The sequence below is a fragment of the Lates calcarifer genome, linkage group LG13 (genome assembly GCF_001640805.2).
Source record: "Lates calcarifer isolate ASB-BC8 linkage group LG13, TLL_Latcal_v3, whole genome shotgun sequence".
NCBI classification, from domain to species: domain Eukaryota; kingdom Metazoa; phylum Chordata; class Actinopteri; family Centropomidae; genus Lates; species Lates calcarifer.
Genome location: NC_066845.1, coordinates 18,750,242 through 18,768,646, shown reverse-complemented (window position 1 = coordinate 18,768,646; position 18,405 = coordinate 18,750,242). Strand labels below are relative to the sequence as shown.

The 18,405-nt window shown below is 40.3% G+C and overlaps 1 protein-coding gene across 1 annotated transcript; it reads left to right on the top strand.

Moving 5' to 3' along the window:
• The first annotated feature begins 3,068 nt into the window (after nucleotides 1-3,068).
• tbx1 (T-box transcription factor 1) lies at nucleotides 3,069-13,303 on the top strand. Its single transcript, XM_018669513.2, is given in 11 exon segments — nucleotides 3,069-3,676; nucleotides 4,937-5,276; nucleotides 7,567-7,668; nucleotides 8,079-8,250; nucleotides 9,301-9,456; nucleotides 10,641-10,708; nucleotides 11,335-11,435; nucleotides 12,220-12,363; nucleotides 12,366-12,440; nucleotides 12,443-12,457; nucleotides 12,460-13,303. Coding segments are annotated over 11 exon segments (1,497 nt in total). The 5' UTR covers nucleotides 3,069-3,492; the 3' UTR covers nucleotides 12,600-13,303.
• The last annotated feature ends 5,102 nt before the right edge of the window (nucleotides 13,304-18,405 follow it).

Genomic DNA, 18,405 nt, shown 5'->3' with positions numbered 1-18,405 from the left:
TCCTTCCAGATATACCGATGACCTAATCACATCTCTGTTTAATAATAACACAAAATAGCAGCCGCCGAGTCCTGACGTTTACGAGATCTGTGCCTTTTAATGATCCATATTCAGGGAGTTTTTTTCATTTTTATTTCTTTTGGTTTGGTGATTTGTCATGTTACCACAACAGGACCACACAGGCCTCTCCCGCAGTGCACGAGGATCAGAAGCCGCCGATTCTGCTTTAAAAGACAACAAGAAGACAACCAACAACATGAGGGAATCTGCACTGAGTGTGACTGAATGGCTGTCAAAATGTGTCAAATTACTGTTAATGACACAGAATTACAGTCAGACCGGTGTATTTTCAGTATTCCTATGTAAAGCTTTCATGCACTTGTTATTATTCCAATGCGTAAAAGCGCACTCCAAATGACACTGAAGGTGTCCATGTTTGCTTTCTCCTGTCCCCTGTCACCTCTGTGCAGTTGCCTGACAGTTAACGTCATACAGAGTCTCACTGTGCCGAGCAGAGCACTGGTTCAGTGATAAAAGGCTAATGAAAAACAGAAAATGGCATGATGATAATGGGTACTATTTTCATGTGTAAAATAATAGATTTTTTAAAAATCATTTTAAAAATAATCCCTAAAATAAATAAATAAAATAATTAGAATCGGTGAAATTGAGTCTATATATTAAGGGTGAAGTGTACTTGCAGCGCACTTAGAAACCAAAAGCAAATTTCTTTTGCGGATATATTGTTTTGTTTCATTAAACAACGAGATAAAATGTTGAAAAAAATTGATATTACTCCACGTCAGCGAGGCCACCAGTCGTAGGTTCCACACAGATAATTTAAGTACGTGTTGTTGTTGTTGTTGTTGTTGTTGTTTTCTTTTTTCCAAGCATATTCTCCTTGGAATTCCCACAAAAATGTTTCATTTAATCGCGTTTAAAAAGAGTTCGTTGAGCAGTAACTTCTAATAAACTAGTCCCTAATCACTGAATCCTAGGCTCTTTCCCTCTATATGGACTATATGACGGCCTGCACTTTTCAGATCATTTAAATACTTTGTTACATTAATTAAGAGTCTCATATTGTGGCCTTGTGGTGAATAATAATTTTAATATAATCCGATTTTTAATTTAAAAAAATCAGACATACAGTGCACAGATGTAGCAGCAGCTACAGAGATATACTGTAAGTGACTGTGCAGACTGTCCAGGCTGCTCTGCATCCATCAGTCAGTGAGTAAAGAAACGGCGTAGTCGGTGTTGAGGACTGTATCCTCTAATCAGTGAGGGCTACTCTCAGACTCTGCTCACTTTATCTAGTTGTTGTCAGGTTTGGACTTCACGTGCTAAACTCCTCAGGATACAGTCTACAGCACACGGAGCTAGGTCAAGGATGTGCGTCGGAAATCAGAATTTTTTTTTTTTTTTTTACCAGCTTAAAACGCTTCTCCTGTTAAAGCTGATCTAATGTTAAAACGAAAAATCACTGTGGTTCTGTGGTTGTAACTAAGTTATTCACATATACGACGTTAAAATGCCTACTGTTTTTTGTTTTTTTAACTTAATAGGAACTTCATCTTCCCGTGGTATCACTGACTGGCTGTAGCTGCAGAGATCTTGTTCCCTTGCGTGATTCATCGCTTACTCACTCCTACGTACTGAAAGAAAAAGCATTCTCATTGTTGTGGAGCTTTGAAGTCTGTGTTTTACACAGTGAATCAACACGTATTACTTTTATTTGTCGTAAACCTTCGATCTAAATTCCGCTCCTGCACTTTCTCTGCTTTATCTTCTTTAACACATATAGAGGGCATTTTTCGTGATTAAAATTAAATGTAAGTTTTTGTTTAACATCATTTTCCTTCTAAATGTTGACCTATAAGTTGGTCTTTATGTTCAGAAGTGCCGTGTTGAATGCTTTGGCCGCTGCTGAGGCCTGCGAGCGAATTCCAACACTGTCTCTTCCCATTTTGATCTGCTCCTGTATTTTGTCTGTTATCACCTGAGTATTTACAAAGGAGGCTTCCGACTTGGCAATGATGAAGTGAGTCGGTATCGATGGCATCATATCTGATAAAAAGGCCGGCATACACAGGCAGACATAGATCATCTGGGCGACGGTTTACACTAGTTTTCACTGCGCCATGCCTGATTTCTTTTATAGAGTAATCAATGCGCAGAGGCCAAAGATGAGTCTCCACAGTATCTATCTATCTATCTATCTATCTATCTATCTATCTATCTAAATATTTGCCTTATACAACATATTGCAGTGGTTTATTTATGCTCACTCCCTCCCGTGGAGAAACATCCAAAACAAACAGGACTAATCCTCTAACTGCTTTATCCAATTAGAACCCCGCTGCTGCCTTCACACTTAATTCACTGCCTCCAGTGTAAATTAGACTCTATCCGACCGCTATCGCAGCGGCTCCAACAAAACAACATCTTTGGTTGCTGCACATTAAAGCAGAACCTCGATAAGCTGGGAGCCAACAAAGGCGATACTGGAGGCGCGCGAGGCAGAGAGGTCAAGTCCAGCTCCGGCCTTAAATGCCACGTGTGTTTCTTCTCCCTGTTTACTGACTGCATGGATGGTGTTTCGCTCGGTAAAACTTCTGCGCACTGTCTGTGTGTAACAAGGTCGAGGTAATGGGGGGAGGCACGGGCGTAAATCACAGATCGATTTGCGTGAAATTGCGCGATTTGGCTTAATACTGGTTTAGGGATGGAGGAATAATAAATGGATGCATGGATGATTGGTGTTAATGCGTAAAGCAACTCTAGTGGCACCTATGAGTGACATTTCTTAGGTCTTAGATTAGATCCACCTCACAGTTATTTCCATGTCTGTGTTTTCATATCAGACTAACTCTGGGACGGAGCAGCTCTATCTGAGCTAAAATATGCACACGCATATATATAGTCAGTAATTTACTGGAAAAGCGGCGCACATTGAAGCCGGACATTGCAATGACGTTGGAAGTTGAATTCAAATGACTGACAACGTCTTATTGAAATAAAACATCCAGTGCAGAGCGCAGACACTTTTTTCCTAGTGCAGGGGAGGCGTGGATCTTTGCTCACTTTTGACATTCTCGTAGCAGTAGTAGCTTCTCCTCAAGGCAGGACTCAGATGACACCACCCCGCCGCCGACCGGAGGAGAAACAAGGGAAGCACTCACTCTCTCTCTCTCTCTCTCTCTCTTCACTGCAGATGAACTATGTTTTGACACCAGGACGTGTTTAGGGGTTCATCAAATGAATCAGAGCACCGACGAGCCTTTCGTGTTTTAACTGTAGCCGTGGGAATACTTTTAAGAACAGTCTGCCCCTGACTCTCGCACCCACCGAGCGCCGGTGGCGGAATGTGAAAACCCCATTTTGGCGCATGTTCCTCTCCATTGTGCGCAGCCCTCTCCTGCTTTCTGCGCGGTTGGAAAGCGGAGGTGGAGGAGGAGGGACGGCTTTTCCCGACTCGATCTCTTGCCTATGGACGACGGCGGTCCCCTCTCTCCAAAGGCAAATGCTTTCAGTATTGCCTCTCTGATTTCGGCTGCAGAGCAAGCAGGAAACGCAGCGTTTGACAAACACAGCACCGGCCTAGACAAGCCAGACCTGCACAACCACAGTTCCTTTAAAATGCACTACAGCACTGTGACCCGGGAAATGGAAGGTAAATCTGTTTGTTGATGCCCATAGAGCTGCTGTAGCATGTACACATCTCACCCGAAAATTACATAACACCTTTGCGTCTGCTCGTTTAATCGACATTTTCAAAGCGCACAACTGAAATTAATGCGCAAAGCCACATATTTGTGCGTTGTTTTGGATGCATGAGTGAATATAGTGTAAAAATAAATTAATTCCGGCAAAGTTGGCTTTCTATTAAAAACAATACAGATTCCGTACTAATAATCACCATCAGGGAGGAGAAGTCTGCTTACAAAGCAACCAGAGTGGGGGGAAAAGTTTCCCATTCCAAAACCCCAAAGCGTTGCACAAAGAGTCAGCTTTAATTTGTGGACAGGATCACATACATTGACAATGAAGCCAGGAGGAGGAGGGGGGTTTACACGGGCACCCTGTGTGTAATGGTAAAAACAGACCATAATAAGCATATCCAGCTCGGAGTGAGATTCACATCCACTCCATACATCTGTCTGTCCAATAACGAGAAAGCGACAGTCACCTGCTGCCTGTTTGTTTGTTCATGCAAATCAGTGTGTGTTTACCTTGCAAACCGTTTACTCTCCTCTCTCCCGGTCAGATCCTCTATTGTTTGTGAACGGGGTGAGTGGGCGATACCCTTATCCACAAGTTAAATGGGTGCCGGAAAGCCCATTAAAAAGGGGCGCACTTCTCTGTCAATCAGTCTCGTCCCAAGGCGAGGAAAAGGCACATTACCTGCAGTTCCTTATCTAAATAGAAATAAGAACCGGTTTTATCGCAAAGGGGAGGCCCTCTGCGTCAGATAAGAGAGGAGACGGGGTTGCGGTGTAACACACAGCAGCAGCAGCGCACAACAGAGGCCGCTCAGAGCGCAATCGATCCAAAGCAAAAACCAATTCACACGCACTCGAGGCTCGTCTCTGTCTGTAGCTCAGAGATTCTACGTGACCGCGACAGTTTTTGGAAACATTTCGGCGCGATTCGGACGTTTGCTATTTCAGATCAGGCAGACTGTAGCATGCTGGCAGTGGATGCAACCTCAGGGATTAATGAGCAGCCGAGACGGAAACTTTTAAACCGAAAGGGCTGCATTTGTGCCTGACATCCTCATTTGGAGATCACTGAATCCTGCTTCTGTTTTTACTATCTGTGTTATAACCGACTCACAGTGCACGGCATATTTAGTAAATCCAGTTTTTTGGGATGATTTCAGCCATATCCAGTCCGTGGCTGACGCAGCTGTCCCATTTTTGCGATGTTGCAGCCTTCACGACGAGCAGCCTGAGCAGCCTCAACACGCCGGGGGGCTACCACCTCTCTCCGTCCCCCGGGGACCCCTACAGCCAACATGAGTCCCACTTCGAACCTTGCCCGGCCGCCCAGCACAACTACAACTACCCGGGGTCTAACCCGGGCCAGGCCCCGCCGAGCGACAACGGGACTCCCAACTGCTCCTCGTCGTCCTCCAACTCCACACCGAACAGCAAAACTATAGTGAAGAAGAACCCGAAAGTGGCCAACATTAACGTCCAGCTGGAGATGAAAGCTTTATGGGACGAATTTAATCAGCTTGGCACGGAGATGATCGTTACCAAGGCTGGCAGGTGAGCACAGATTCTGTACAGGCCAGAGGCTGGGAGCTACTTTACTCCGCATAAGCCTTAAGCACATTTATAATACACAGTTTTTACTCGATATTACTCGATATTCTGCCTTTGGGAAGAACAAAGGCATCAGAAGTCTCAAGCTTTTATATCAAAAATTAAAGTTTATTTTGCATTTATGCTGATGCCGCAAATCACAAATGCGGGTCAATTATTTCGATCTTTTTAGTTGAAAATATACATAATTTCGAACAGCATCAAATCAAATGAGGATAAATTAACTAAACCTAAAAAATAATATTGTATATATATTTTTTTTACTTTTCCTCTGGAGTTTATTCTGAACTTTCACTATTAAACTGCATGTTGTTTTTCTCTCTTCAAATAACATGTTTATGGATTCAGACTCGTGGAACAGTCCTGCATTATAGTACAATTAACAGAAATCATTACCATGCTTCCTGCACATTAAGGCCTAAAATATTTGTGTAGAAGCCAGAGTGAATTAAATTAATGTACACTGACATAATCTTTACGTAAATGCATCAGGCTATTTGTTTTTTTTTTAAAAAAACTATATGTTTAAAAAGTTTAAGTAAAGCTGTGCAGGTGAACAGTTCAGGCTTGCTGCAGTTAGAAAGGTTTGAAGACATGTAAATGAGGAGGTCAAACGCATGAGAGTTTATATGTGGATGTGTGTGAGTGTGTGTGTGTCAGCTGTAAACACCATGTTGATTTGATCCTGCTGCGTTTTATAGATCCAATAAGGATGGCTGTGATTCTCGGCTGGTTTTCTTTATTTTATAGGCGCACGGCGGTTACAGAGAACAACACGGCCTTTAATCTATGAGTCTTTACACGTGTGAACGAAGTTCAGTTCGTGTACAAGCTGATTACAGTGTTGCAGTCTTGTTTTTACTCGGGCCTCGACATGTGTTTACCTTTTTTCTTATTTCCTCATGGGAGTGTCTGTCTGCTTCCCTCCTTTCTCAGTCTTACAAAAATCCATTTTGGTTACATGAATTCTATGAATACACAAAAATCTGGCTTGGATTTTATTATTAGTAATGATTAGAAAACGGAATACTGGCATTTAAAGAGAGCTGATTGGTCAATTTTACCTTTATTAATTTCCAAATTTCAGATGAGTCAGAAAAGCCTTTTTTTATTGCAGAATGTATACTACTTTATGTGTCGCCCTGCGTGTATCGTTATAGGCAGGGCGCTGACCTCTGACCCCTGTGGAGAGCCTGTAAAATGTTTCACTAATACTCAGTATACTATTATTTCCAACCAGTATACACTAAACGGGGTACGTATAAGTGTCTGAGCTTTTCTGTATTATAATAGGCTAATATAAAGAGGCATGAGATAATTGGTTTAATTCTGAAAGCCTGGGTTCAGTTTCCTCGCTCTGCACTGTCTGACAGGAGAAAGGAGATCTGCAGCAGAGCACTTTAAAAGCTCCTTCAGCCTCACCTAGCCACAACACTGACGTTAATTGAGCGTTGATTTTGGGATCCCTTTCACTGACTCGGCGGATTACTCAACTTTCAACTGATGTTATGGATCTTCCCTACACAGTAACCTAACCTAGACGAGGAGGAGGGAAAAACAAATGTTTGTGTGCATGGGTGCTGATCGAGCCGCTTCATCTGTAAAAAACAAAACCAAAAAAAACTAAAACCTTTTTTTCATACAAAATAATTCTAGACATTTTTTCCCTCTCGATCTTGATGATAAAAGAGTAGTAGCCTACCACACCTCACGTAACCAAATTACGCCCATGTGCGCGTGTGTATTTCCACTATATGGGTGTAGGCCTTAATGTGTCTGGAATTCATCAAAGGCGCAGAAGAGAAGTTAAAGCGTTTTGCCAGAAGTTACAAACTCAGAGTTAAAAGACAACAAACCTAAAGCTCCATTCAGATCAGGGAGGGTTTCTACGCACGGACTGAATCACGTCATTTCCAATAGCTTGAAGCCTCTGTCTTCTTGTAGCCTCCAGCTCGGGCCAGAATTAAGCTCCGTAGGCCTGGAGCTGCAAGTCTCTCTGCAAAGTGCAAACATGCAGGCTTTTTAAAAAGAAATACTTTGGCAAAATCATTTGTTGGCTCATGTGTTTGAATTCCAAATAATTCAAACAGTCGAACGCCGCTGCCCACACACACAGATGATCTAGCTTTAAAAAGTAGGACATAAAAACAAAACGTGTACCCATACAAGCAGCAGCAGCCACCATTTAGTGCTTAGATTTAATAGTCGCCCCATGTTTTTTTTTCTTTGCCAGGAGAATGTTTCCAACTTTCCAAGTGAAAATATTTGGGATGGATCCCATGGCAGACTACATGCTCCTGATGGACTTCCTGCCTGTAGACGACAAACGTTACAGGTAACTTTGTCTATAGACAACTGAAACATATCTGTCACTACGGGGCAATAAAACATTGTAGGCTACTGGTTCGGAGGTTTTCACTGATCCGCACACTCTACAGTTTAACGTATTAAATTCTATTAATACATTAAAAAACTACATTACAAATGGATTAAACACATGTATGCATGAATCCATAATTACTGTACAGAGGCAATAAAAGCCTATTCTAACATTAATGCCACAATTAACCAATTTGTGCCCGAAACATAACATTTAGTGTCATATCTTTCCTTTATCATGAGGGCTGTTGTATTTGCATGTCCTCAGTGTGTGTCTCATACGTATCATGTATATGGAGACTTATTTTTGAGACTATTTCCAGACAATCGGAACCTCGTGACTAATTCACTTTTTCGAACTTACAGGTATGCTTTCCACAGCTCATCGTGGCTGGTGGCGGGTAAGGCTGACCCCGCCACACCAGGCAGAGTCCACTACCACCCGGATTCTCCAGCCAAAGGCGCACAGTGGATGAAGCAGATCGTCTCTTTTGACAAACTCAAACTCACCAACAACCTGCTGGATGACAACGGACATGTAAGTCAAAAATATTGCATATAAAACAAACCTTAATCTGATCACAAAACATGTAGACTAGAGTTTCATTACAGGACAGTAAACAGTCCCGGCTTCAACAATGACTATGCAAATGATTTAGCAAAAATATACATTTAATTTAACATTTAACTGCAGATACAGAGAGGAGCAGCATTATTTAGCGCCATAATCACAGTGGAAGATTTCACCGACACCATAAGGGGTCTAAACTACTCTAAAATTGTCGGCTAACTGTATAAACTGTCACAAGAAGAGTTTTAAAAGGAGAAGTTAAGCAATTTTATTCGCCCTCAGACTGATTGATACGTGTAATTAAAGCTTGATATTTTGACTAATGATCAGATGTTGCCAAAAGCCAATTTTCAATCCACAAAACGGCTCTGCACATCAGGCCGTACTCCAAAAATGACGGCAAGGAAGTGGAATATTTCACCACTGGAAATTATTTCAGCCCTTCCCGCTTGATCCTCCACTCTGTCTGAGTGTTTCTGTGTGTCATTGCATTAGCTGTGAAATTAGAAAAGAAAAAGAGAGCTTTTCGTTATGTTGGGGGAAAATTTTAGCGGATGATAATGAAAAGGGTGAGACGTGAAGGTCTATCACGAGTCTGAAATATCACCTAGCATTATTATTTCTTCATTCATGGGCTTTTAAATGAGAAGTATGCTAATTAATATTCTCAGTCTTTTTTCAGATGAGGTTCTGCACATTTAACAGGATCGTCAAGTTATTTGTGTATTTAATGACATTTACCAAACACCCTTAAATTCACAAATAGGTGTCTTGGAAATGCCTTTAACATCTATTAAATAAGATCATTTTTAATAGGTAGAAGTCACCAAACTACCTCGTTTGGTCTTAACGATATTTTAGTGTACTTTATTTTATTGTGTTTTGTCTAGCCATTTTTCATTTGCAGTGATAAAACTTAATAGCCAAATAATAAAAGTATAACATCTAAAATAGTCTGACTTGCAGAATTTAAGCCTATAAATGAAGTGTTGACTTGTAATTCTTTGTATTTCACAGATCATTCTGAACTCCATGCACCGCTACCAGCCCAGGTTTCATGTGGTTTATGTGGACCCCCGCAAGGACAGTGAAAAATATGCAGAGGAGAATTACAAAACCTTTGTTTTTGAGGAAACCCGCTTCACAGCGGTCACAGCGTACCAGAACCACCGGGTAAGACGCTTTCTTTATAGACCGTCACATGTGTGGGACTCACATGGTGGGATGTGCAGAAGTAAACATGTTTGCATCTACATAATGTATGTAAATGTATAGCATAAAGTAAGCGAAAAGTAAATATTTGATTATGGCAAAAATGAACTGATACTATAAAACGATAACCACGTACTACAGGGCAAGTGCGCTTTTAACTCACTACTGATTGTGACAGATTAGAAAAAATGTATCTTTTTGTTATTTTTGTGCTACACACATGAACGAAATAATCAGTTTTAGTACACCTCAGCGCTTACATGGCGCGCTCTCTACGCGTAAATGTTGCGTCTGCACTGTGCGCACAACTGCGGTTGCTGCCTGCTCTGTTTTCCATCAGTGTCTGCGTCTGTTTAGATTCACACATCAATGCACTCAGCGGTTATTCAGAGCGACTCCTAACGAGTGAAACGTTAGAATAAAATTCAGCTCCTATCAGCAATTTACAAGTGATGGTGCAGTGTGAGAGCCGACAGGAGACACAGGAGACATTCCTGTGACCAGACTACAGCGTCTGAAGGTGTTAATTATTTTTACACTTAAGCGCCGGTGGCTACAGTTACAGTTAAAATGACTAAATTATTTTACTTTATGTGACTAATGAAATTAAGACAAAATTATACAAATGAGCAGAAATTAATCTGAAACGTAATAAAATGTTGTTGTTGTCGATGATGATGATGATGATGATGAGAAAAAGCATTCAGGTTATGATTATGAATATTTTATGATCGGAACTGTGCTGTGTCTCATTGATATAAATGAGACGCTATGCAGCTGTCAATGTTAAGAGAGTTCAGAAATCAACATAGGTTACAATACAAGCTCTGTATTACCTGTCAGATATAGCTATAAATTCACTTTGTTTTAAATAACACTGAACGGGCATGATGCTGTAGCCCTGAACAACAGACCTGTAACTGCTTACTAACATATTTTATTAAAGACAGCAGTGTGTTGAAATATGATTTTTTTTTTTCAAAGACAGAGCAGATTTTCCACCTAAAATGTTCAGTCCATCATGCTAGCCTACCACCGCTGTCCTTTCTAATAGAAATCAAATGCAATGACGAATAGAAATGATATTGTGTAGAACTACATTATGCAGCAGTGAGGTTTATTTGATGTTGTGCTCTGGATTTCAGATCACACAGCTGAAGATAGCCAGCAACCCCTTTGCAAAAGGCTTCAGGGACTGTGACCCAGAGGACTGGTGAGCATTCACTCTGAAAAAAATACACTCTTACTGGCAAGTTTCCACATGACGTAAAAATCTACAACAGAGCTGGCCAGGCCGGAGAGCGTTTGCAAAATAGTTTTGCTGTTTGTTTTATCTGACACAGGTAGCAGATGGGTGGAGTTTGCCACATGAAAGAACACAATGAGTGTCATGATGTTTCAAAATCACTGGATATTGTTTGAAAGGCAATCAACTGTGCTTCTCTGTCAATGACAAATTACCAAACAGTTTTGTAATTGTCACAGTGGAGTAAACCCCACCCATCTGGTATAATCAGGCAGCTGAAACAAAGGCATTTTCCAAATGTTCATCCAGCTCTGCAAATTATTTATTTCCTTCATAGCTTTTACTGAAGAAATTACACTGAAGTTTATGGGAATTTTGATTATTTTATAGAACAGGCCAATCTAAGTTGTGTAATAGGTCGCTTCACATTTCATTCATTGGAAACTGGGGGCATGTCAGTGTGTAAATGCTCATTACATGCATCAGTGTAAACTCTTAAAATATGCATTCATCATTTTAATATATAATAAAGAAAATGAGCCCATGACATTCATTAAATGAGTATGTAACTGAATCCATTCTCCCTGCTCCAGGCCCAGGAATCACAGACCAGGCTCCCTGCCAATAATGAGTGCCTTTGCCAGAACAAGAAACCCAATGTCATCTCCCCCTCAGCAGAACGGCACAGAGAAAGGTCTGCAGCTCGCTCCTTGTTTCATTTTAAAACTCATGCCTGCCATCAAACATGAAACACAGTCATGTTAAGTTGTTGTGCATTCAGAAGAAATGTTTTTCTTTCAATCACTGGTATATTTCACTAATTTTCTCTCACTTTATTATCATTAATTTAAGCACAGTGGAGCATTTGCAGTATCAAGCCAAGACTGGCTTGTAATTAAACATCAAATATTAGCCAGTCAGTGTCATCCACTGCTGACTAAATACACGATCCTATGTGGTTACGTAACTGACCACAGCTTCACAATACAGTAAAACCTGAAATTAAAAAATGAGATTCTCTTGATATAATGATGCTTTTATTTATTAGTTCAATAATAATATTTCGATTAATTCATCAAATTGAGTTATACCTTGGCTTTAAAAAGACTCTATTTCATCTGAAGTCAATTTATATTAACTTTTTTGTTGAAAAACGTATTGAATTTATTCTTATGTAACATTCATCAGATTTTAACAGATTTTTTTTTTTTTTTTTTAATTCTGGGTCTCAGTACAGCCTTTTACTATATAGTGATCTAAACACTGCTTTCACTGTGTGAATAATAATAATGGAATTAGATTTTATTATATATACACGAGCAAAGTTCAAACTGTCACTACAACTATTCAAAACCTTGTACATGTGATAACATAGTGCAGCTTGGAGTGCAGTGTCAAAGACAATATACACAACCTGCCAATGCAGAGTATTGACATATTGGCTGTCTCTGACTGTCCTCATGTCTCTTCCTCCACAGAAGACAGTAGGCGGGAATACGAGCGAGACCCCACCGGCACACCCATACATGCTGACCCAGCTCACCAACTGATGTCCCGGGTCCTCAGCCCTGCCCTGCCCGTCCCAGGAGGCCTCCACGCCGTCCCGCTCACAAGTGGCCGACCCAGCCCCCCCATGACCTTCGGCCAGACCCCCACCCTATACCGCCGGACACCCTGCACCACCACCCTTACAAGTACCCACAACCTATGAACACTACCTGGGGCCAAGACCAGGCCGTCGCCCTACCCTTTACCCGGTATCAGAGGACACACGTACCATCACCACATGAACCCAGCTACAGCTAACATGTACTCAGCCACCAGTGGCCCCTCTAACTACGACTATGGGCCCAGATAATGACTGCTGTCCACCGGGGCTAACAGCACATAGCACTGTGGGAATGGAAAAAGGCAGGAGAGGCAGCACAGTCCTGTCTATTGATGGCATATGCAACCTCTGGGGTGCATTTACAGGCTGAAACTCCTTTCCGCTGGATAAACCCTGCCGTATTTATTTAAAGGAAACACATCTTTTGGGGGAAGCTTGGGCACCTGCTCTGAGCCCCTGAAGAGGTCTGATTTGACCTCTGAACCCCAATGGCAATAGCTCTACATCAGGGCACCTCTTATCTAGGTGGTGTGGACATTGAGCCACCAAACACAAGAGACCTGAGGAACCTCTCCTTAAGACAGACAATACCTTTGATCACAGACTGGAACTGATTTTTTTTTTTTTTTTTTGTGTTGGATGCACTTTTTGATTTGCCTTGTTTTTATTGCTTTCAAAAAAGCCATATGTTATATAGTCCATCAACCTTCTAGGTAGACAAGATGTTTGCATGTTGAGCTCATCAGAGAAGGTGTCGAAACACATCAAATGTTTTTGTTTGAGGAAAAAAAAATACAAGATTTGATTTTGAAACATTCTGAACATTTTGAGCCGCTCTGAGAAGCTTGTACCATGGCACTGACTTGCAGCAATACAAAGTAAATAAATGAAGCAGAATGACTGTTCTGTATCTGTAAAATAAACATTAAATTCTTGTAATTCATAAAAAAGAACATTCTTTGTGCCAGTCTTCCATTCAAAGGCCCATCTGCTGTTGCAGTGCTGAAGGGAGGAGGGTTAAAAAAAAAAAAAAAGCTTACCTCACTGATAGTATTGTTCAGGTTTCTCCGTCCGGATTTGCCCTGTTGAAAAAGGTTGAGGTGTCCGCTGCTCCTGCAGTCAGTTGGAGTCAGGGCTTGGAAGCTGTCTAAACATTAAACTGCACTATAATTCAATATAGTACAGTTCAAATCTGCATCTGGTTATATAGGGAAAAAGCACATACACAAACGAAAATGAGTCATTGACCATACTTCCTACTTCTACACAACCTTCCCTCTTGATAAAGCCTGTGTGCAACTACAGGGGCTGTGGTAACATGACAGACTGATGTTTGCTGTTAAATTTTTCTACTAATCAATTGATATAATTTGCTGTAAAAGCTCAATTAAACACTGTATTACTGCAGAAAAAAACTTTTTACTTAAAAAAAAATGTTAAAGCACTTGAAACCATAAAGTGATGGTAATACAAGTTTTAAATAAACACATTCAAATATCATACTATTGCGCAAAACATTTGGTAAAAACAATAACTTAATTAATGGGAATCCAGAATTTTGTGTCCACGCACTAACTTTCCAAAAAGTAAGAACAGACTACCATTTAATGACACACAAACTGGAGAAAAGACAGCACTTACATTTCCCCTCTTCCCAAAAGGATATCATTGCTCATATTTAATGGGACAGTTGGGTGATATTTTAAGAATGTCAACCCCCCTCCTATCTGTGCAGCCATTTCCATCTCCTATTTGAAGTCCTATGAGGAATGCTTTGTTGTCAAGGTTAATCTCGTTGTGGAAAAAAAGTCTGCTTTGGGATTTGAGCCTGTCACGATACAAAGGAAAACGAAACCTAATGATTCATTTCAATAACGTATTTTTTCTCCTTGAACCCAGCTGCGATTGAGCAGAGAGCAGAGAGCAGAGGGGGAAAGGATGCCTGAGGGCGCCTGACCTCTGGCTGTTTAATGGCTTGTAAAGGTGTCAAAGGTTAAATAATGTTTCCACTCATTTAAACGCTGACTAATTGGTTGTATAATTTTTGGTTTATTTGGGCGGTGACTAAAGCTTTGCCGTTATTTTATTTTACAATGGGACTTTATTTTGAAGCTAATATGGATAGTGTTGTCTATTAACTTTAAGCCAGGCTTAAAGGTGTACGCTAGCTACTTAGCCTTCTGATAAAAAAAAAAAAGTCAGCTGACAGTCAGAATAATTAACATTCTTAAGTTTCGCATCGTAAAATTATCTGTTTACAATTCAGACGAAGGCCTAGTCTTTAATTTTAGAAATAACACAAAGGCTGTTTTTGTAATTTTGTCTAGTTTGCTATTTCATATGACAGCCTTATCTATATTTGCCTATCTGTAGCCCATTAAAATATTTCTTTCATGTTGAGTCATAACTAAACTTATTAACAACGGAGAAAAACAAAACAAAGAAAAGGAAAGAAAAAAAAAAGAAAGAAAAAAGAAAAACAACGTTGTTCCTGTGTAGTCTGGTCAGGAAGCGGAGGTCTGGAGACATGAAGCCGCCTGGTGTGAACCGACGCCGGCCTGCAGGTGCTGAGAATCAGCCAGTCGGAAGCGGAGAAGCTCCATCAGGCGATGCTGGGTTTACCCCCCGCACCACCGGGGCTCCTAGGGAGTTGAGCGAGTGGCACGAAGGATCAAAAGGTGACGTTCGGACTAATTATAGGTTTCACAACATAAATCAATGAGACCCCAACACACGTTGTATTTAGTGGGACCAGTCTAAAAAAGGATAACACATTATATCTGTGCAAGGAAACTACCACCAGTTGCATTTTCAGGGGTAAAAGGTGATTTAATGAGTAAATTTCTCCTTATTAACGGTAAGGATTATCACTGTCTAAACAAAGATAACCACCGTTTACTTTAACTTAGGTCATGATGTATATTACCCCTCAAAAAAAAGGTAAACTAGGTTTTAATGCGTTAATACCCTTCAATGAATCCACCTCTTTGGCTTTCAGCGTCCCAGCACAGCTCAGGGTAAACCCGTATGAGTGTGTTGAAGTGATGCAGTAGTTTACAGTTAGGAAATTGACGTATCAATAAATTAGTGATGGAAAAAGTAGGCTAACCCATATAAAGTATAAAATTCCAGCTATTTTTTTTCTACTAAAAATAGCGATAAAATAAAAATAAAAGGCATGTATTGAAAATGTCATTTAAGTATGTAAATATTGCCAGCAAAACGTATTTAAAGTATCAAAATGAAGTTTAATTATATAAAATATAATTTAATTATTCTTACTAATGCATTAAAGTGTAGAATTTTACTGATGAGTAGCCATTATTAACTGCTTTATATATTGTTGGTTTAATACCTTCATGACCTTCCATGTGAAATTTTAACTTGCAATATAACAACTAAAGTTGTCAAATAAACCTAGTGGAGTACAGTATTTGGCACTGATAGTAATGGAGCAGAAATGTAAAGTAGCATTAAATTACAGATACCTCAAATCTGTACTTAAGTACAATACCTAAATAAATGAACTTAGTTCATCTGCAGAGTAACTCATTTTTATCCCCACATCCAGCAATGAAAATGTTTGTCAAGTTGCACTCTCAGAATCTCTGTGTGCAGTATGCATCAGCTTAGCACTAAAACCTGAGCACTCACTTTGTAACTCTGAAGGAATCAATTAAAGTTTATATAAATAAGAATTATATTTCCCCTATTCTCATTCTCTAGCATTCTGATGAAGTTTAGTTTTACTGAAGATAAAAAAAAAGATATAGGCTGAGATCACAGATTATTTAAAATCCTTGCAATAATAAATAAATTAAGTGATTGGTTAGTGCAAGCAGTGGTAAATCAGGGAAATTGCGCCTACTGGAGGAATTATTATGAAGTGCACCTCAATACCAACTAATCTAATCAGTATGGTGCCTGTGTTGGAAAATATCCTCTGCATTACATTTCTACACATGCACCTAAATTAGTTCTGGCATGCTTTCAACAAGTCCAGTATTTTGATATATCATTCATTTCACATGGAGAAGAGAAACTTGCTTAGGCACACTTACAGTTTATATGTCCAGATCTCTCAGGCTACAGGAGACAGAGTGCCAAGGACTTGCCACTGAAGTATGAGGAGGCAGAGGATGAATGATAATGGAACCTGAGGCATCATTTGACACTCAGCTGCATCTGGAACATCTGTTGTGACAGGCCTATCAGGGCCTTGATGCGTTCACTTCACCTCTGTTCACTTCTGCTGAAGAGCTTAGCTTAGAGAGTTATTAAAATCAATGCAGGTAAACCAACCAGAGTCATCCACCTAAACAACAGAACACGTGTTTCACATTTCCCTCCTCTGGCCTCTCAGCTAATACAAAAGGTGCTATGGTTTATGGCATGCATGAGGTTGCTGATGGACATTTTATGTGGCCCATCAAAACACATCACCATCACCAGGCAAGAGTCGCGATACGTTTGTATTAATTCACATTCGAAAAAATAAATAAAACCAACTTAACCATGGGGCAAAACATGGGCTTTGGTTTCAGAAAGGGATTATTTTCTTATAATCATTCTTTTTCACCATTTGTTTTCTAAATAATCAAGCTCAGTGTGACGTCTTAGCTGGTAATATAATCCATGAATACACCCGAAAGCTCAGGGACTGACAACATCAACTGCACACACGCTTCCACACCAGCACAATCCAACAGATTATGTCCTGTCCCAAAGCCAAGCTGACCTCTGACTTTTAGGACCAAGGAAGACACAGGTTAGTGATAAGTGAAGCACAGGGCCTGTTGTGCAGACAGTCTCCCTGTCCAATTATTGACTTCCTAAATGACCCATTATGGAGTGATTTACGAGGTCCACCGGCCACTTCTAAGGACCGGTGGGTTGCTGTCTGCTCCATTCAGCAGACATCTGCACCAATGGATGAACTATTTGATTTATCAGAGAATGGACGGAAGCTGGTCCACACCACCTCTAGTGTTTGTTCAAAGCCAACAGGAGAGTTAGGAAGCCATTATGAATGCAAGATGTCACCAGAGGGGTCAGACACAAAAGGTATGGATGGAGCTCTGCAGGGAACAAGAAAAACAGGTCATTAAAACAAGGGACATGGAAAAAAAGTAAGCAAAAACAGTTCTTATTCCAAGTATTTAAGTCATATTATAGGATTTTCAACTAGTTCCATTTACAAACCCAACTCATCCAAAACATAACAGAGTACCAGCAAGAAAACCCATCAAACCTGCAGTTAACACACTTTTTTCCATGACAGTAGTGTCACGGAAAAGCAGCTTGTCCAGCAAATGACCTTGTCTTTCCTCTGTTCACTAATGATTCGTGGCCATTATGCTCATCTGGCTCTTTGATTTCTCAGGCCTTTCCTGTACAGCATGATGAGCTTCTCAATTTGGGGTCATCCCAGGAGACAAAACCTTTATGAAGCAGAACGTCTAGTGTTTGAAGCCCTGGGCCCCTGGCCTCATGGCACAACGTTGTAACACATGAGCTCCCATGCTGCTCATTGACTCACAGAGATATTAGAGACAGTGGGCAGAAAAACAACACCTCTCTATTTTCTCTGGGAATTTCACAACAAGACCCTTGGCCTTCTTCTTGACAAATGTCAGTTTGTCAAAAAGACATCTGTATTTAGCATTATACGTGAGATAAATGTAGAAGTTATTGATAGTCTGACTATTCTATCATAAAGGATGTTAAAATACATCTTATTTTACTTTTTACTTGTTTTAAATTCAATGGTTCAGTGTAGATTTTTTTTTTCAGTTTTTCTCATATTCTTCATTTGCAAAGATCATATACTAATTAAGAAAAAAAAATTCAGCTCATGAACAAATAATGCTGACCAAGGAGAGCAACTGCAGATCGGCACCTTTACTAAACCAACATCCCTCTATTCTCTGTGTCCCTGCTGTGATTAACCTTGTTTGACAAATACAGCTCAGGTCAGGCTGGAGGGCCTGTGTGTTAAGCTAAGACCTGCTAGAATAACAACACAGGATTACATAGCTGCTCAGGTGCATTGTAT